Genomic DNA, 20,409 nt, shown 5'->3' on the forward strand with positions numbered 1-20,409 from the left:
GATGTGGTCAGAAGCTGTGGGTAGTTCCGAAGCCATGTGGTCGTGCTTTTGAACCTTCTGTTAGTTCCACTGCTCACTTCCTGTCTCTCAGCGCTGGCTGCAGAGAGATTATCTCAGTAAATGTAACTTCAAGTACTATCAGGCACAGTGCACACACAGTTACCACACAGTTACCAATGTCTGGGGTTTTAGTCAATAGTTAAAACAATTCCCCTCTGTAATGTAGTGTTAAAATCTTCACTCCAGAGGTTACATATTCAGAATGAGCCATTTACTGTCATACACGTAAAATGTACAAATCTACTGAAAATAACTGCAAGTTTACTTTGAAGCAGCACAAAATATCCACTTCTTCACCTGGGTGTACAGTAATCCACTATACTGTACAATCTCACATTCACCACAGAACAGCTTCCTCTCTGCATTTGGGCTACACGTGATTGTCACTCTATTCCCCATGCACCGCTTTTTCTGTTCATCTGTTATCAAGCAATCTCTCCAAATTCGCTCATCTCACTCTATTCCCCATGCTTCTACAGCATTGTGATTTTTCTGTTCATCTGTCATCAAGCAATCTCAAATTCACTCATCTACATCTCCACCCCCGTGCTTCCTGTCCTGCTGTTGGTGTTACTGCTTTAGTTTGCTGCATCGCTCACTCTCTCCTTCTTACTATTTGTCTGTCTTAAAGTAAGCATTGCAGACACACCCCTGTCATTACTTCCTGTCTTTAGGTATGAGTTATCTGCCTGTCTGTTGAAAACTCAGCAACCCCCTGGTTCACACGGCAACACAGTGGTAAGTGTAAAATACGTCTTTTTCTATAATTGTTCATGTATGTGACCTATACTCATGGTTTTCTGCTTCAGTGTTTCCAGATCTTTCTTTTCATTCCTTTCTCCATCATTCTGACACTTTTCCTGTGTTGTTTTCTAGTTGTTTATGTTTCCACTGTCTGCATTTCCATCTTTAAAATGCACTATTCTCTTCATCTCTTTCCTCCACCTTCTCCCTCTGAATACTTTATCTCTGTCACACGTCACGTTTCACATCCATATCTAGATTTTTCCATGAGACACACCTGTTCTTCTATTTTTCTAATGGAATGGATTTACGTATTGCATTTGAGCGGCATTGCATTTAGAAGCCACATGTGGGGCTGATGTTCAGTATCTCCTTGGCTGCAGAAAAGGAAGTGTATATATATTTTACTCCTAGGCTAGTTTTGTAAACACATGGATGATGAATAATAAAAACCTGCACCGTATACAAGTAATTTTGTGTTAAAACATTACTTAATATTAGTGGCCTAATTTATTTGCAAGCAGTATTGAGCTAGCCATATAGGTAACTGATGGCCTAACTCTATACTCTGTTTTAAGTAGTGTCAGGATATTATAACACCAACAGGAAATGGGCAAAAAGGAGAAAAGATCTGCTGGCTTCCTGTCAGTGATGTCGCTTCAAATGAGGGTTTCTGGTCACACACCATCAGAGCCCGTCAGCTACATCCTTTGCAAAAAACTTCAGTTACATCTCCAGTGACCACAATTTGTCTTCATTACTTACCTATATTTTATAGTACCTTACTATCATGATACAGCATAATTGGATGAGTTCCGTAGACTCCATCTAGGCTCAACCTTTGCCTGAGAAACCATGTCTTAAAATATAGAGAATAACTGCAACAACAATGAATCCTTATTATTGAAGTGTAGACTGTTAAATGCAGTAGTCCGTGACTACTAGTAGGTGACTTTCCGTAAAAGAGAATGAAATTACACTGTAAACTGCATAAAATAATGAAGACATGCCTTTCTTTTCAGATCCTGATCCTGAATATACTGAAGGAATGCCATCTATTGGGAATGTCACTGTTGCTTTGAAGTAACAAGAATCTTTGGGCAACTACGAGAGTTTATTCTTAAATTGACGAGACAAACCAACTTACTTTGTAGCAACCTACTTTGACAGGTATGTAACACCACATAATATGCTCCAGACAAATGTTTGGTTGAGTCCTATCTCAGAAGACTTCTGTTCATTGTATTCAGGTTAAACTTCCAAAAACATTGAATCAAAAATGTGTTTGTTGTCTTGGCTGGGTATGGACCAATGTTTCTTCAATAGTCATAGACAGTTTGAGATTTGGAATGTCTGTAATTTCACAAAAGTATTGACATCAGCTTTGTATATTTGAACAAACCTTGCAATAAGGAATGCCTTTTGGATTTTGACCTTGATTCTTCTGGTGACCTCATATTGATGAAATGTTTAACACTAATATGGCAGGTTAAACAGCGTTTCTCACTCTTCTGGCAGGCATGTCTGAAAAAACCATCACTGACAAGACCACATCTGATCGTGTGGTAGTGACTCTCTGTTTCCTTCTTGTCTTCCTCATTCTTCTTCTGGCCTACCTGTACATGAAACTGAACCGTGAAACCAGTGGACAGTATACACTTCGCAGAATGGTTTATAGGGAGGGAGGAGTCAGAGACCGGGTGAGGGGCGGAGTCAGAACTCTGGAGACCCGCCTTGGTCGCCGCCTGTGGCCACTTAATGAGAATGAGGAGGAGATAGAAGGCGAAGAGAGCGAAGAGGAGAGGGATGTGGAAGAAGGAAGCAAACGAGGTGAAAGCGAAGGCGAGGGGGACGAGGGAGATGACTCGTCGGATGACTACTCCAGCTTGGAGGGCTGCAACCTGAGGGGCAGAGCAGGGGGAGCGCAGGAGAGGGAGGGGAGGAGAGAGAGCAAGGGGAGCATGGAGAGCGAGGACAAGAAGGACGGAGCCAGAGAGGATGGAGGGGTCAAAGCAGGGCTTGAGGAAGGAGAGGGAAACAGAGGAGGAGATTTACAGATCGGCCTGAAGCACTTCTCTGGGAGTGCCACCTGGTCTGAGGAACAGAAGAAACAAGAAGACGACAACAACGTGACTGCGTTTTGAGATCAAAGAGAGCACAGTCATTTGGTTTTGATGTAAAGGAAATAGTAAAGTGTTTTCATTTTTTTTTTATACAAGTAACACAATTAAGGCACAATGACAGAGAAATGTAAATGAACTACTGTTGATATCTTAGGGGTGAAAGTAGGGGATGTTATACACGTTCACTGTTTTGTACGTTTTGTGTTGCTTGCTATGATTGCAGATAGTGCAAGTATCAGACTTTGGCACAAATTATGCTTGATGTTGGATGGAAGGTGTCTTGAACATTTTACTGAACATGCAGCTCTGTAAAGTGATGCTTTTTTGTGCTTAATGTTTCCTACTAGGCTTCCCTAGCAGTGATGAATCATGCATAGGGTTACAGGCTAGTAAAGATCTCATTGTTGTTAATGTATAACTGTAACATTTTATGTTTTTTGTATTGCACATTGGCTTGTCATTTAACACAATATGATAATTTGAAGAACATTAAACCCTTCTTTAAGCTTGATTGTGTTTGTTTTCTTACAAAAACTAAACGTGATGATTATAAGTAAACACAGTCCTAGGCAAATTATCCAAAACAACAATAAGGAATACTGTTCTCTGAACAGATGATTTCAAATCAGAATATTATACAATACACAACAGGCACATGTTTATAAACTGTTTGAGAAGCATTGATAGTGATCAGTGGGGATGTAGCTCAGTGGTAGAGCGCATGCTTCGCATGTATGAGGTCCCGGGTTCAATCCCCGGCATCTCCACTCCTTTTAGTATCACGTCATTGGATAATGATACAGCTATTGAAATCATATCAGTATTTATACACTGTTAAATCTATTCTGAAGACATTTGTGATTCTGACAGCTCCACCACCTCACTGAAAAGTACATGACTTTGGACGGATTTTTTCGGCCGCTCCCTTTATCAGTCATGGGCGGAGTATTCAATCAGAATGTGTGGTTGCATTCATTCGATTGGTCCATGGTCTTTCTAGGGCGTGGTCATGTACATGTCCACGCACCACGCAAATATTTTTCTGACAAATAACACATTTTTCGCCGGGGTTGGCACGCCATAATATTATGTGATCTATCATGACTGTTCCTTATTCTAGTTAAACCCACTCATTTCATGCAAGCACATCTGCGGGTTGATTGCGCGATATGATTTTGCAGGCCCAACTGCGCGTTCGTAGATATTTCAAACAAATAGGCTACACCACATTGAGCAATAGGCCTGACATATACCGGTAATATCAGAGCAATTATGTAACACGAATCTCATGATTTTTTTCCACTCACGGACCGCCGTTTCAGAACCGGGAATATATTTATACAGAACGATGGATAATCATTAACCAGCCAAATACTCTACATCAGTCTGAACAAGATACAGAAAGCGAACTAAACTGCCCTCCATTGGTAAATATTTATATTGCTTTACTGTTCATGCATATTAAACATGCATTTGAATGTACCTCGACTATTACAGGTTTCACGGTTCTATTGCCAAACACAGTCGTTTAAAATGCAGCCTACTAAAATATTTCGTTGCTCGGTCTTGATTGATTTGAACATGTTAATGCTGTGTGCTAATTTTCTTCAAATTAGAAATGCGCCCAGAAGTTTGGATGCTACATTCTGGCAAAATCAAAGTAGCCTAGATCTGTCACTTGTTACAGTAACCCACTCCTCTGCTTCACTGATAAGGGACTAAAATGCATCTAAACACACCCTAACTTGTTCGTGCCTGGAAAAGATAGCAGTAGACGTCATTTATCTGCATAGGGAGTAAAATGCAACGAACCTGCAAGGTTTTGTATCTAGCTTTATGTAATAAAAAGGTAGGCTACATTCGTTTTAACAAAGAGATGAAGTGATTGCCTTGCATACGGCTACATCAACATGGAAGGTAGGGTCCACCACTATTGTCAGCATCGCTGCTCCACTGTCATTTAAACATTTCTCGAGGGATAAGAAACATCATGGCTTGCCAATTTGTACAAGATGGATGCAACACTGTGGTTATAGATGCGCGTTGTTTTTTTTGTCTGACGAAGACTACCTTGAGCATGCATTGACGATGTTTTCATTTGCAGGAGTAGAATGTTACTAGCGTCTGCCGTAGTGGTATGGGAATGGCTGAACGAGCACGGACGCTGGCGGCCTTACAGCCCGGCCGTCTCTCACCACATCGAGGCAGTCATCCGCAACGACCCGCGGGGTGGTAGTGTTGTATTAGGCCAGGTGGACACTCGTCTCTCGCCCTACATCATTGACTTGCATTCCATGCACCAGTTCCGCCAAGACACAGGTAAGATGATGAACATGTGTGACAGGTTCGTCTATAATCGCAATAGAATAAACCGAAGACGGGCTAGAAAAGCGTCTAAAATCTACTGCGATAGAATTAGTGTTGATGAGCTGTTTTTGTTATGTTGTTTTGAAGCAGGCCCAATATTGGCTTGTCCTTTTGGGTGTGTTAGCACACTGGATGTAGCCCTTTCGTGGGTAACTGTGTGAGGCCTTGTTTGCTTTCGTCTGCAGAGTTGCTCCCATTAGATTAAATAAAGCATAAACATGTATTCATACAATTGCTCAGGATCACGTGTTTTAAATATGTATTTAAAAAAAGATATCGTTTTTGTCTGATTGCTCGCTTCTTCAGATGATCTTGATGCGTTGTGGGCCTATTTAACGAGTGTTATGTTCTCCATGAGGGAGGGGTTCTAAGTCAAATATTGTAAATATGCCATTCTTCAACTCTTATTTTGACATGAGACATGCTTAGGATCTCTCAGACATGATTTGAAGCATATAAAATGCATCCCCTGCTTGTCTTAATTCATTAATGAGATTTTGGGAGATACTTTGGGTCAGTGTGTATCAGAATGAAATACCCAGGTTGCTTCCTCAGACTTAATGTGCTGTGTCATACCTTTATTTCTAAATTCCCGTTTTAAAAACGTCCCTTTAACTTGCATCTCATTTCATGAAAGCTTAGCTCTTCTTGTCTCGCCCTCTCCTGCTCTGATAGATCATGTTGGCACAGAGGCAAGTCTTCTCACACAGATAATTGAGGGAAGGCAGGAGACCTGCCAGATGTCTTAACTTTCTTTGCCCAAGACTTCACCATGCCACCATTTGCCTCAACTCCATCTGACAAAAGCTTTTATTCCATTTGATTCCCAACCAAGCTGCAGGAAACGGGAGGGGATGGGGTGTCCAAGCCCAAATATGAGAGAGTGAGAGGGGCATGGGCTGAATTGCAAAAGTCTGAGGTCATTGGGAAAGTGGGTAGTTTTGGGGGGACTGGGTTTGATGAATGAATTGCTCTGTTACATCCACACATGTAGTCATTGGCATTGTTGGCCTTTTCAACACATCTTTAATAGACAAATTGTTTTCATTTAGCACATCATTTGTTAAAGATAAATGGCACATAAAAAAAAAAAAATCATATCATAAATTTCCATAATCTAGGAATTTCATTCAGTGTTTTAGTTAGATTAGGAGTTATTTGTAGTCAGGAGTCCCAAGACACATTCCCATTGTAGTCTAGACTTTGGGACTATCAATGTCCTATCAAAGAAATTACCTGGGTCCAAGTTTCAGACCACAACAGGGGAGAAATGTGGAAAAACAGTCTGAAATGAGCACCAGGCCTAATTATGACAAATCAATTAGGAAGCTATTGTGGTCTTCTGAACATGCATTTAACATGCAGTTTCCAATTTAATGTAGGAAAAAATGAAGACTCCTTCTACAGACTAATTTTCCTGGAAAATAAACAATACTAACTAGATATCAATCAAGAAGATGAGATTTCAGAGTGAGAAATCTGTGTAATTACTGTGACATGGTTTGACCAAAAATCCTTGGAGTAACTCTGGACTCTGGGAAAGCAAACATGGCCAGCACTGGGCCGGATATAGGCCAACGGCCAATCATATTCGAGGACATTGAGTACCGTTACCAGGGGCAACCTGTTTGCCCAAATTCTTAGCAATCACACACAGACATGTTGAATTTGTTGCCTTTGTACTTTGCTTGTACACCGCAAATATTACAGTAGCAAGTTGCCTACCAAACGTCTCATCTAGTGCCTGACTGTAATCAGATTTTTTTTTTTGATTTTTTACATTGAAGTTCTTTTATGGTAACATGTTTTGTTAAAATACTGAGTACATAGTGGAAAACATAATGTAAATGTATGATAGTGGACCACCTTATGTCACATAAATATCAGTTATTAGCGTTGCTTGTAAATCATTATTGAGTCCTACTGGTTTCTTGAACAGGGATGCTAATGATTTACGCCAATGTATAGTGTGACAGCCCTGTCTCTGCCACCCAGGTACTCTACGGCCTGTGCGTCGCAGCTTCTACGACCCAACTTCAGCACCGGGCCAGGGCTGGCTGTGGGAGTGGGAGAACGACACCGGCTCCTGGACCGCCTACGACACGGAGGTGGGCATCGCCATCCAGGCGGCACGCGACCGCCAGCAGCCCTGGCTGGACCTGGCGCCGCTGGGCTTCTGCTACCTCATCGACTTCCAGAGCATGACCCAGATCAACGGGCAGACGCAGCGCTGCAGGCGTATCCAGCGACGCTCGGACCTAGCCTACCCGCTGGTGTCGGGGCCCCTGCCCAAGTCCCACCACGCCTGGGGGCCCGCTCCTGGGGGACTCCTGGGGGTGGGGGTGTCTGGAGTGGGCATGGGGCTCGGGGTGAGTGGAGGTGGGACTGGAAATGGCAGTGCCTACCCAAGCGGCGCCCTGCCGGCCTCGGCTATCACGTCTCTGGGCCAGCCGTGTGCGTGTCAGCAGTGCATGCTGGTCCTTAGCGTCAAGGCGGGCGCCATGTCGGCTCACACCCTTGGGAGGAGGCCTCCCCAGAACAAACCGCCTAGCCCCAAATTTGGGGGCTACTCTGCCATGGGGGGGTCGTACTCGCTGACCCTACCCCGCCCCCCGTCCCTGTCCAGGTCACTTTCCCCTCACAGGACATCTGTGGGAGGGGCTAGCGGCGGGGGCGGGGTTGGAGGCGGCAGCTTTGCCCACTCGCTGTCCCTTCTGGGCTCGGCCACGGCCGCCCTCTCCCTCAACTCCACCCGCCCGCCTCCCCCGCCTCTCCCCCCTCCGCCCCCGCCCCCGCCGCCGCCCTCCTCCGCCGCCTCCAGCGCCACCTCCCCGCCGCACCCCTCCTCCTCCGCCTCTCTCTCGGCCTCCTCCACCCTGCCGCTGGGGCCCTCTCCGGCCCAGCCCCTCATTTCCACCGCTGCCTCCTCCTGTACGCCCTCGCCGTCCGCCCGCGTCCTCGGCCCCGTGTCTGCGGCCGCAGCCGCCTGCGCTGCCCCTCTACCGCCCCGCGCCAGCCTGGCAGGGCTGAGTCGACCTGCCCTGCAACGCATTGCCATGGCCCAGTCCCGTGCCCTCATTGCGTCTGGGTGAGTAACCTATCCACCCAGCTGTCCGTGGAGCACAAAACTGTGAAGACCTGCCTGAAATTGTTTGTTCAAACTGATGGCGGAAGTTAAGTTGAATGCAATTTGCAGTTGTTGTGCTCATTTGAATTCTGGAGGTGCTCACAAAGAGATATAATGAGGTAGAGTTTTGACAAATATTTTCTAATCAAGTTTGAACTTATGCAGTTGGGTATCTTTAATTGGCTAGTCTCAACTCAAAGTGCATGTTCTTGTTTGAAAACTTATGATTGACAAGAATTTCATCTGAAGTACTAAAACGCAAGTCATGCCCAAATAATCGCTGTGAAGTTTCTGACACAAACACTCATTAGCATTCACATGCCTTTAATCTTTACCACAAACACTACCTGATCAGCATTCCCATGTAAACACATTCCATTCACATGAAATGAGCTGCATTTTCACACATTTACGCACCCAGTTAGAGAGAAAAGGAGATAGGCCCGGGTGTTGAGATGCAGTGTTATCCTTTAATACACATCCCCCCCTCTCCTCCCCTACCCAGTAAGTCAACATCCACACACCCAATTCCCAGGCTTTGCTCATTCCTGGAGGCCCACTGCCCCCAATTTTGTCTGTGTATTTGTGTGCATTTAGGGTGTGAGTGTGAGTGTGAGTGTGTGTGTGAGTGTGAGTGTGAGTGTGAGTGTGAGTGTGTGTGTGTGTGTGTGTGTGTGTGTGTGTGTGTGTGTGTGTGTGTGTGTGTGTGTGTGTGTGTGTGTGTGTGTGTGTGTGTGTGTGTGTGTGTGTGTGTGTGTGTGTGTGTGTGTGTGTGTGTGTGTGTGTGTGTGTGTGTGTGTGTGTGTGTGTGTGTGTGTGTGTGTGTGTGTGTGTGTGTGTGTGTGTGTGTGTGTGTGTGTGTGTGTGTGTGTGTGTGTCAGGGTTTGGTTTCCATGGCAACCCTTGTGGGCACAGTCAAGGCCTGGTTCCCATTTGTGGAATAATGCCTGAGACTGATGCAGGGATTGAGATATGGACCAGGGGAAATGGCAGGGGTATACGGGGTTCTCAGGTTGGGTGGGGGTGGGGATGGGGGGTTGGTTTCGATGGAGGCACACAGTGGACTAATTGTTAGTCTGAGAAGGTGTGTGTGTGTGTGTGTGGCTGTGTGTGTGTGTGTGTGTGTGTGTGTGTGGGGGGGGGGGTTGTGTACCTCTTGCTGGTAGAGTTAGTCCTGTGAGTGAGATTGGCAAGCCGTACGTACTGTGGGGTGAGTACGGGATGGGTGTTGGTTGGTTTGAGTAAAAAGAGAAAGGCAGTGTCACAGTTGGTGGATTGGGAGTTGGAGGGGGGTTTGTGAGGCAACCCTATCCCCAGCCATAAATCAAGACGTGGTTGACACGAAGCAGCATCTCCTTCCCTTCTTCCTGTGAAAGAACTGACTGCCTGGACCCAATATGTCAGAGCACAAACATCATGGAGTCTCCTCTGCTTCTCCCCCCCCAAAAAAATAAAATAATACTATGTGTCATGATTGAAAGAGTAATATGTGGAGTGTGAAGAAATGTGTTGTTGTGAGAAAGCGGCTGCAGGGACCTCCTGTGTTGGCCAGGGGGCGCTGTTGTCAGTTAAGCTACCTGCCTGCTCCCTGACTGCTGTTTGTGAAGTTGATTCATTCTTGGAATATATGAGTCTCCTTTCCTCAAGAGATAGTGACATTTCCTATTGGCTTATGAATAACCTTGAAGCCCAATTAAATTTGTAGTAAGAGTGACACATACTCTTTAGATAGAATCAGACCCATTTTATCTTGTAAACCTGTTGGATTGCTATTTTAGGTAGATCTTTACTTATGCCAAATTTGTTATAACTTAGTGGTCTGTTAACATATGCAATGTGGAACTAATGTATACATGATTACTATCATAAAATAAATCTTCCAAGACTACACTAGATCTAATTATATCATGAAAACATTTATCAAGATTTGTCACAAAAATTACGATAGTTTTCTATATCCTGTGATAAAAACCCTTCAAGGAAGTACTTGAAAGAGGCAATGTTCCTGTTGTCAGTCTTTGTTTGATCATACAATCTGAGAAAGAGAGCAGGTGAGAGGAAGGCGCTGCTCCCCAGGTCGGGCTCATCCAATGGGAATACCTGCTGGTGTCTTTAAAAGACTAGCGTCACTGGTCAGGAGTCTGCTCTCATCCCTTCAGCCCCTCCCCCTCGCTCCTTTGGCTTTCCTTTTCATTCATTTGGAAGACACTGCTATCCGAACCAACATACAAAAAGTGAGTACGTCGTAGTAAGTCCAGCAGATGATCAAGAACCTGGAGTGCAAAGTTGTCCGTGTTTTAGTGGTCAGTGCCCAGGAATGGTCTGGCTTTTACCCAGACACAGTGCAACACTAACATCATGTCAACAACAATCTTACATTATATCATTGTAAAATGACAAAATTCAAGTAATATTACTAATACGGTATTTCATGTTTTCCTTTTGTCTGTATCCTAACGTTCCCCAAGCCTTTGTTGTGGGCCTGAACTCACACAGTATCTCACTTTAACTGCGAGTGTGTACTGGTACCTGTCTGTTGGTAATGTATTTGGTTATTCAAGTTCTTCATGACATTAATGATAAGTTATGATCATATACAATTTCAATTGAGTTGTTTTTAGCTGCTTTTATTCATGTACAGTTAGGTCCATAAGTATTTGGACATTGACACAATTTTCATCATTTTGGCTCTGTATACCACCACAATGGATTTGAAATGAAACAATCAAGATGTGCTTTAAGTGCAGACTTTCATCTTTAATTTCAGGGTATTTACATCCAAATCAGGTGAACGGTGTAAGAATTACAACACATTTTATATGTGCCCCCCCCCAATTGGACAAACTAACAATCATAAATCTAATTGTCACTTTTAATACTTGGTTGCAAATCCTTTGCAGTCAATGACAGCCTGAAGTCTGGAACCCATAGACATCACCAGGCGCTGGGTTTCGTCCCTGGTGATGCTCTGCCAGGCCTCTACTGCAACTGTCTTCAGTTCCTGCTTGTTCTTGGGGCATTTTCCCTTCAGTTTTGTCTTTAGCGAGTGAAATGCATGCTCAATTGGATTTAGGTCAGGTGATTGACTTGGCCATTGCAGAACATTCCACTTCTTTGCCTTAAAAAACTCTTTGGTTGCTTTCGCAGTATGCTTCGGGTCATTGTCCATCTGCACTGTGAAGCGCCGTCCTATGAGTTCTGAAGCATTTGGCTGAATCTGAGCAGATGATATTGCCCGAAACACTTCAGAATTCATCCTACTGCTTTTGTCAGCAGTCACATCAGCGATAAATACAAGGGAACCAGTTCCATTGGCAGCCATACATGCCCACGCCATAACACTACCTCCACCATGCTTCACTGATGAGGTGGTATGCTTTGGATCATGAGCAGTTCCTTCCCTTCTCCATACTCTTCTCTTCCCATCATTCTGGTACAAGTTGATCTTGGTCTCATCTGTCCATAGGATGTTGTTCCAGAACTGTACAGGCTCTTTTAGATGTTTTTTGGCAAACTCTAGTCTGGTCTTCCTGTTTTTGAGACTCACCAATGGTTTACATCTTGTGGTGAACCCTCTGTATTTACTCTGGTGAAGTCTTCTCTTAATTGTTGACTTTGACACAGATACGCCTACCTCCTGGAGAGTGTTCTTGATCTGGCCAACTGTTGTGAAGGGGTTTTTCTTCACCAGGGAAAGAATTGTTCTGTCATCCACCACAGTTGTTTTCCGTGGTCTTCCGGGTCTTTGGTGTTGCTGACCTCACCAGTGCGTTCTTTATTTTTAACAATGTACCAGACAGTTGATTTGGCCACACCTAATGTTTTTGCTATCTCTCTTTGTTTTGATTTTTCAGCCTAACGATGGCTTGCTTCACTGATGGTGACAGCTCTTTGGACTTCATATTGAGAGTTGACAGCAACAGATTCCAAACACAAATACCATACTTGAAATGAACTCTAGACCTTTTATCTGCTCCTTGTCAATGAAATAACGAACTCCCTTAACATACACCTGGCCATGGAACAGCTGAGCAGCCAATTGTCCAATTACTTTTGGTCCCTTAAAAAGGGGGGGGGGCCACATATAAAATGTATTGTAATTCCTACACCGTTCACCTGATTTGGATGTAAATACCCTGAAATTAAAGCTGAAAGTCTGCACTTAAAGCACATCTTGATTGCCTCATTTCAAATCCATTGTGGTGGTATACAGAGCCAAAATGATGAAAATTGTGTTGAATTGTGATGAAAATACTTATGGACCTAACTGTATTTGTGTGAATTAAACTTCCTTTAGATTTCTCTGAACAAGTCTGGTATGGTTGTCTCTACTACCTTACCATACCAGATGAATCACCTGATGTAACTCATTGTTAGTTGTTGACGAGTTCAAAAATACAAATGTGATAGAATTTTGAGTAGTATGGAATAGAATAGTTCTACTTTGAATCAGTTAGTGTATCATCTTCACTTTGGTATGTTGTTTTTTGAGAACCTGGAACACAATGTCCAAACTAGCGTTCCAGCTGCTTCCAAGTAATGGACTTGGTGTTTTGACAGTTTCTACTTGAGAAAGGTGGGGGAACAGATGGTTGACAAGTGAACGTTTGGGTCTGAAGTGGTAAACGTCACAGGTTACGGGCGAGGACAGTGGCCTATGCATGGTTTTGTGCATATGTGTTAGTGGATCCGAATAATTGCCATTGGCAGAGTCTGACAATCTGCCTGTGTGGTTGGAAATGCCAGATGACGAGGCGTGTGTGTTTGTGGCTCTCTAAGCTCCTTCATTTCCATCTCCCTCTGGACCAGATGGGGGTTGCGCTAATGCTTCTAGATTAGCCTGGATCAAATGGAACGTGGCCGTGCGACGTCTCCTTTCCTCCCCACTTTTTCTCCCCCCCTTCCCTCCCTTTCTCTGCCTCCCATCTGTCTGTTACTCCTAGCACGTTCGTCTCGCAGTGCAGGAACGTAACCGCCTGTGTATTTATGTCCACTGCTCCAGTTCCCAAGATGCTGATTCATTCATACAGCCAACAACAGCTTGCAGAAAGGTTTACTCTAAGCATGGGTGACCCGTTGAGACGGAATTTCCCAGACATTCTACGTCACATGGGGGAGTCTTCCCGGCACATATCAAGGACTTTCACAAGGAAAATTACACTTTGTGGACAGTACTGAAGTTTCAGACAATCTAGTGTTGCTAACCATACATCTAGTGTTGTTAAAAATGATGAAAAACCATGATGTCCTCACCTATGTTAGCAATTATACAGTATTGATGTACATGTATTTATTTATAACACATATTTATAATATGCATATTAAACGTCTCATAAGGTTCACTGACATGTTAAAGGATAATTTACTGTTTTGGGTAGATTAAGAACTGTAGCTGTAATAGGATGGAAATATGTTTAGGATGAGGGTGGGGTATGTGTCTCTCCTGCATAACAGTAAACCTCCAGTTTTCAGGTCACTAACACTACCACAATAACATCCCAATTTCTTCAATTAGTATATGGTCAGGACTAACAGTTTAGTGGTGTCTCAAACAAGCCCTATATCATCCATGTTTATTAAAATATGGAACTCAGACTAATATGTACATGTATGGTTCGGCCAGAACATTTGATATAGATAGCGAGCTAGTGTTCAGACAGTTTTACTTTATGTGCTGCAGTCTGTGTGCCTTCTGGTGGCCCGTTGCTTTCCTTGACAGGTAATCCGCACTGTGACGTTTCTCAGGGCAGTGACGACAGGTTAATCAACAGATGTAAACAGGTGGATTAGCCCTTTAAAAGCCGGAGCTCAAACTTCAGCTCACACACTCTACTGAAACACACACACAGAAAGAGAGAGACAGAGGGCGGGAGAAGCATACGGAGATTCTGCAGTGCAAAACCAAAGTCTGTTTTTTTTTGTCAAGGATTGCGTTGGAGAATGAGGAATAGCCACTTGACAAAGTAGAGGAGCTAAAATACTGAGAAACAGCAGCAAAAAGCAGATAGGATACTTGCTCTAGTCTGAAGTGGTTGCCATTGCGCTCAACTCGCAAAGATGACAATCATTCAAACTGGCCGACCGTAAGTATTCTTTGTTACTGGTTCATATTACGTAGAGGATATGGCATGATAAAGGTGACCTCATCATGAAGATGACCTAACCCTTTACAGCACTGTGCAAAAGTCTCAAGCAGAGGTGTTGTTAGACATAACACTACTGGGGCACAGGCCCCTAATTCATATCCTTTTTTTTTCTTTCAAGCTTGCTGCGCACAATGCACTACTAGCCTATAGAAACTCCCTTTGCTTAACCCACTATACAACAGTTCAGGGATGCAAGTTTGATATCCGCTTTGGCAGGGGCATCAATAGTTAACGGGAGTGCACAAATAGTTTTTGCATTCATTTGAGCGCAAATACTGTTCTTTGGGCTTCATGTAATATTGTTTTTATGTTTTAGTCAAAATAAGATGATCGGTAGGCTTATCATTTAGAAACTATCTTTAGTTTTGTAATGTTTCTTAGCCTACCTCAATTCTGACTTGTGTGCCGAGTCCGACACCTGGGGGGTATTCCAGAAAGCAGGTTATGTGACATACCCGGGTAAGTTAACTCCCCAGCTGACACCCAGCGTTGTAGCAACATTGCCAGTAGGTTGCTGCAACATTGTGAATCAGCTGGTGGGTTAATTTACCTGGTTATGTTGCTTAACCTGCTTTCTGGAATACCGCCCTGGACCTGAAGCAGTGGCTATTTGGCAAGCTCAGAAGAGCACGCTGACATGGAATTCTGAATGCATATAGGTTTGGGTTCTCGGTTAAACACTTTTACAAGCGTTGATTGGGATACTGCGTTAATTTTCCGGGATTATCAATCTAAATTAATGCACTGACTAATACATTGTTAAAACTCAAACTTTAGATTTTACTGGGGCACAGCAGATTTATACTGGGGCACGTGCCCCAGTAAAAAGGGTCTAACGATGCCCCTGGTCTCAGGCACAAGGAAAAGATGAATGTCCAACAAAAATGCTTCCAGAAATACGGAAACAAAAGGACCAGACAATGATCTAAATATTCTTCTTCTCTACGGACACACTAATGCTGAAGACGGGAAAAACAATCCTAAGACAACATTTCTGTGAAAAATCTTGGGTGCCTAAGGCGCAGGACTGTGTATGTATGTATATAAATGCAGATAACCAAGCCTTCTACTTGACTGACACGTGGCAATGGAAGCGAGTGTCAAGTGAGGCATAGGAGAGAAATGTACAAACGCCTTATGAAACACTTTATATTTTGCATCCCTTTCGCTTCCTGCTTTCAATAGCTGCTCGATAGCTCATTTCAAAACAAAATAATAAATTGTTTAATGAGAAAGCCGGCAAAGGATTTTTAAGCATCTAAAGGCAATTAACCAATTGTTGGTCGAACAAGTCTGGTTGTCTATGTCCTTTACCACGATGCAACGATGTCACATCTGATTATGTTGATCTATAGAGCATGGGATCGGTCTTTGCAGTTATTTGGTTGGATCTCACAAGTTGTGAGATTCCTGTTGTAGTTGTTGTTTGGTGGAAATAGAGGAACTTAGTAGGAAATAGACTTTGGCAGCACAAACACACTTCAAGGTGCTATTCTGGTCCATGTACCACTTAAGTCCATATGTCTGCATGACTTGGTAAAAGCTCTTTGACCTGATAACATGATGTGACCCGTAATACAGCCACCTGCATTCCACCCACGACTAAGCAGCTGGCTTTCTGTGCCTACTTGTAATGGCTCCAATAAAAATTAAGTAACATCAGGGGTTTGGTGACTTATTCAAAGTTATTGGTTCTGTGTTTCAGAGTGCCAACAGTTCCAGTGAAGAACCTGAATGGATCAAGTCCTGTCCACCCTGCGTTAGCAGGTAAGACAGTAAAGTCCCTTCCAATTCAGGAAAATATTCCTAAACTTCACTTGACAACGTTAGTATTGCCCAGTTGTCATAGAAGTCCAACATGCAGTCCAAAATATCAAGTCACTGCTCTTAAAATAAAAAATAAAATAAAAATCTCATTCAGTGTATGCCAAATATTTTCGAGGTGCCTGTAATGAATGCTTCTACTGCATCCAAATTACAGACAAGAAACATCCTCTCACTGCCCCCCCTGCTGGCCTTGTGTAGGTATTACAGGGATCCTGATGAGTGCAGCTGGACTTCCTGTCTGTCTGACCCGCCCTCCTAAGCTTGTGCTCCACCCTCCTCCTGTCAGCAAGAGTGACATCAAGCCAGTTCCTGGTCTGGGCCACTGCTGCCGTAAGACCACCAAGAAACAGGCCCGCAAAGGTGTGTATGTGAAAGACACACTGAAAGTATACACACACACACACACAGACTAGCAGACAAATACACACGAGCACCGTTGGTGCACAAACGTCATCAGGGCGATTTATTCATGAACTCTCTTTCAGGCAAGACTCCCGAGGAGGTTGTAAAGAGGTACCTTCAGAAAGTCCGCAACCCCCCTGAGGAGGTGAGTCAACCGAGCTCTTTCATTCGATTCATTTCAATCCTGCTACTGAGGCCTTTCTCTGTGTGCACTCTGAACTCCGCACTGTCCATTGCCCCAACCGCCCCTTTATTCTCCACTCGCTGGCCATCTCTACCCCCTTCCCCCACTCCCCTCAGGACTGCACCATCTGCATGGAGGCCTTGGCGGGCCCCTCGGGGTACAAGGGCCCCGGCGTGGGTGGCATCTCCCGGGCAGAGTCCGTGGGTCGCCTGGCGCAGTGCGGCCATCAGTACCACCTCCAGTGCCTGGTCGCCATGTACAACAATGGCAACAAGGACGGCAGCCTGCAGTGTCCCACCTGCAAGACCATCTACGGGGTCAAGACGGGGAACCAGCCCCCTGGCAAGATGGAGTACCACGTCATTCCCCACTCCCTGCCCGGTCACCCAGACTGCAAGACCATCCGAATCATCTACAACATCCCACCTGGCATCCAGGTACGGCTCGTCCATGTGACATGCACATCTGACGCTTCCTAGAACACGGAAGGTTCTGTGGGATTGGTTGATGGCGTCATGTTGACCTTTGACCCTCTGCCAGGGCCCTGAGCATCCGAACCCGGGAAAGCCCTTCACCGCCCGAGGATTCCCCAGACACTGCTACCTCCCTGACAGCGAGAAGGGACGTAAGGTAAACATGAAGATAGGTAGCATGTTTGTTGTAGCATGTGTATCCAGCCAGCATGGTAATGACTTCTAGACTCTCCCTGGTTGAACCCCGTTCTCTCACTCTCTTTTTCTTTTTTTTAACCGTTCCCTCTCTCCCGACCGCCTCTCTTCCCCTCCAGGTGCTGAGGCTCCTGCTGGTGGCGTGGGACCGTAGACTGATCTTCTCCGTGGGAACTTCCAGTACCACGGGCGAGTCAGACACGGTCATTTGGAACGAGGTCCACCACAAGACCGAGTTTGGCTCCAACCTGACGGGTCACGGCTACCCGGACCCCGGCCACCTGGACAATGTTCTGGAGGAGCTTAAGGCCCAGGGCATCACAGAGGAGGAGTGCCTTCCCAGAGACTGAGCTGGACCAATAGGGAAGCAGTAGGATAGAGACTTTTTGAAGCAGTCCATAAACAAAGATGCTGAAAAACAATGGAACTGAGCAGACAAAAGAGAAAGCGTAAAAAACAAACAATGAACTATGACGTGTGTGCAAATTATAACATGAACCACTGAAATTACTGGGGAAACCAGAAAATAACTGAATAAAAGAACAGATGAACCAGTGAAGAGGGTCAGCCAGGAAAACGACAAACTGACAGTACAAAATCTACAAAATCTGAGGTTGAGGTGAGGTTTCAGGAGTGCTTACTGAGATCCAATAGTATTCCTCCAGTACACAGGTGGGCTATGACTTGGTTGCATGGGTCAGTTTTACATTAGACAGGATAATTGTTGTTTTTTCTGTTGTTATAATGGTGTCACAATTGAAAAACATCATTCAGTGAGACATTTAGGACCACTGTGCACATACATTTCAGTGTTGGACAAAAGATGTCTTTTGTACTGTGAGAGTTCTACTACTAGCCTGATATCAAGAATGTAACTACTTTGACTTGGTCGGTTGAATAGGTAAACTAAGTTTACCAGAGCTGCTGCTATGTGGAATAAAGAAATAATTGTTAGGGAGAGGTCAAAAGGGGTGAAAGATAGCAAGAATGGCATTATATAGAATTCAGAGGATAGAATATGGGGGGATTTTGGGGCGTTAATCTACAGGCAGTATTGTAACAATTTTCTTATTGCAGGTGTAGGCCACTATCAAAATCTACTTTATTGACTGGACATGTGTGAGCATGGATGTTTACTGCCATCTAGTGGTACTTATCAAGAATTACATTCCCTTTTTACCCTTGGTTCAGTATTTTATTGATTACTGTATCATTTTGAAGAATGCATTGCTGTACATTATAAATACTTGACAACTTGTTTGAGTTTATGCCATTTATACATTTCATTTCTGTTCATAGTTTTAAAGTTGTATGTACGCTGTCATTCTTTTCTTGTGACCATTACGCAGAAAACGACTCCTTTTCTCAAAATCAATTGGCATTTGGTTTGCACCCCAATTGCCTGAAGGAATCATTTTATTTTCTCTGTATAAGGATACTTATGATGGATGGATATATCATGTTCACAGTCCATTCATGTGTACCCCAGAAGGAGTGAAGTCAGATTTAGACCCTCTGCGAGATGTCAGAATGAAATCAATACCATGGTCATGTCTTTTGTGATTACAGTTAGACTAAAACATTAGATGACCACCGTTTTGTGAAACCAACAATACAATCTTTAGCTGGATTAGATCAATTCAAATCTAATGTAAAATCTTTAATTTTATTTATTTAAATGCTGGTACTTTAGAATATTATTAATTTCTCACCTCATCTGTTTCTGCCATCAACAGGTATTTTGTGACATATTTGCGCTTGTTATCGATCCACCTTTGGCCAAGCACCCAGTCAGTTTGTCCTCAGTGGACAAATGATGTGGTACTGTTATTGAAAATGTGTATTAGTATGTGTTGACATACCAGTGTTGGCCAACGTTAATAGTTGATATACTTTGTATACATGTATGCCTTGTATGTATATGTTTATTTACAACATTTTACATAACATTTTTTTAAGGTATGTGTATATTACAGATCTGATTTATTTGATTGAATTGTTGTTTTGATTTTCTATTACGTTTTTATTATTTTTTATGTATTTGGCTGTGTCACTTCATGAAGCCTACATACTCAGCAAGGGACAGCTGTATAATAACGTGTGTTACAGGGTGCTGTCTTTGACCTGTCCTGTGGTCAGAAACACCTTGGATGACTGCAGATGGAACGTGTAATGTAGTTTCTTCATGTCGTCATGTTCTAAAGGTTACATTCCGTCACTCCACCGCTCAGTTTGGTTTGTGAAACGTCCTCTTCTTGTTACTGTTCAACTCTACATATACATCGATGACAATGAAGTGATGGTTGAAAACTTATGACCACTTTGTAAAAACTGTTGATAAAAAAAAAAAAAAACTTTGTACAAGTTGTTAATGGAGTGAATGAATCAAGTGATGAAAAATATGACGCCAGAAAGTAGTAACATGTATAAACTACAAAAGACTTGCTTATAAAGTAACAGTGGGACTATTAAATGAACATGAGTATTATGATGGTTTTGACTTTGTTCTGTCAGATTTTTACACATTGACTGTATACTTGTTTATTTCTGTACATGTGTAGTATAAAACTTAAGGGAAGCTATTTGAAGGTTATTTTAGTGGTATTAGTATTAGAAACGTTGTATGGGACATGTTAGAGGGTTTAATGCACTATTAGATAGTTTGGACTAATTATCTTATTGCACTAATGTTTCCTCTTAAGATTAATCACACTCCTGCCTTCTCGTGTTCAGTCCCACCATGAGAAACTCATGGAAGATT

The 20,409-nt window shown here is 43.5% G+C and overlaps 2 protein-coding genes and 1 non-coding gene across 4 annotated transcripts; all 3 read left to right on the forward strand.

Moving 5' to 3' along the window:
* Nucleotides 1–649: 649 nt before the first annotated feature.
* si:ch211-119e14.1 (sodium/potassium/calcium exchanger 1) lies at nt 650–3,438 on the forward strand. 2 transcript variants are annotated; one of them, XM_067261725.1, is made up of 3 exons: nt 650–798; nt 1,827–1,974; nt 2,323–3,438. In XM_067261725.1, the coding sequence occupies exon 3, from the start codon at nt 2,325–2,327 to the stop codon at nt 2,946–2,948; it is 624 nt and encodes a 207-aa protein (XP_067117826.1). In that variant the 5' UTR covers nt 650–798; nt 1,827–1,974; nt 2,323–2,324; the 3' UTR covers nt 2,949–3,438. The 2 variants fall into 2 exon arrangements, with proteins under 2 accessions (XP_067117826.1, XP_067117827.1); XM_067261726.1 differs by having other exon boundaries at nt 2,450–3,438.
* A 184-nt stretch (nt 3,439–3,622) lies between these two features.
* On the forward strand, nt 3,623–3,694 carry trnaa-cgc (transfer RNA alanine (anticodon CGC)). Its single transcript has one exon. It is a non-coding gene; the product is annotated as a tRNA-Ala (tRNA).
* Nucleotides 3,695–5,038: 1,344 nt separating this feature from the next.
* Nucleotides 5,039–20,125, forward strand: dtx4a (deltex 4, E3 ubiquitin ligase a). The gene is made up of 8 exons (XM_067261412.1): nt 5,039–5,246; nt 7,290–8,382; nt 16,273–16,334; nt 16,593–16,754; nt 16,880–16,941; nt 17,097–17,417; nt 17,521–17,610; nt 17,768–20,125. The coding sequence occupies exons 1-8, from the start codon at nt 5,039–5,041 to the stop codon at nt 17,996–17,998; spliced, it is 2,229 nt and encodes a 742-aa protein (XP_067117513.1). The 3' UTR covers nt 17,999–20,125.
* The last annotated feature ends 284 nt before the right edge of the window (nt 20,126–20,409 follow it).

The sequence above is a fragment of the Osmerus mordax genome, chromosome 23, assembly GCF_038355195.1.
Source record: "Osmerus mordax isolate fOsmMor3 chromosome 23, fOsmMor3.pri, whole genome shotgun sequence".
Classification (NCBI taxonomy): Eukaryota; Metazoa; Chordata; class Actinopteri; order Osmeriformes; family Osmeridae; genus Osmerus; species Osmerus mordax.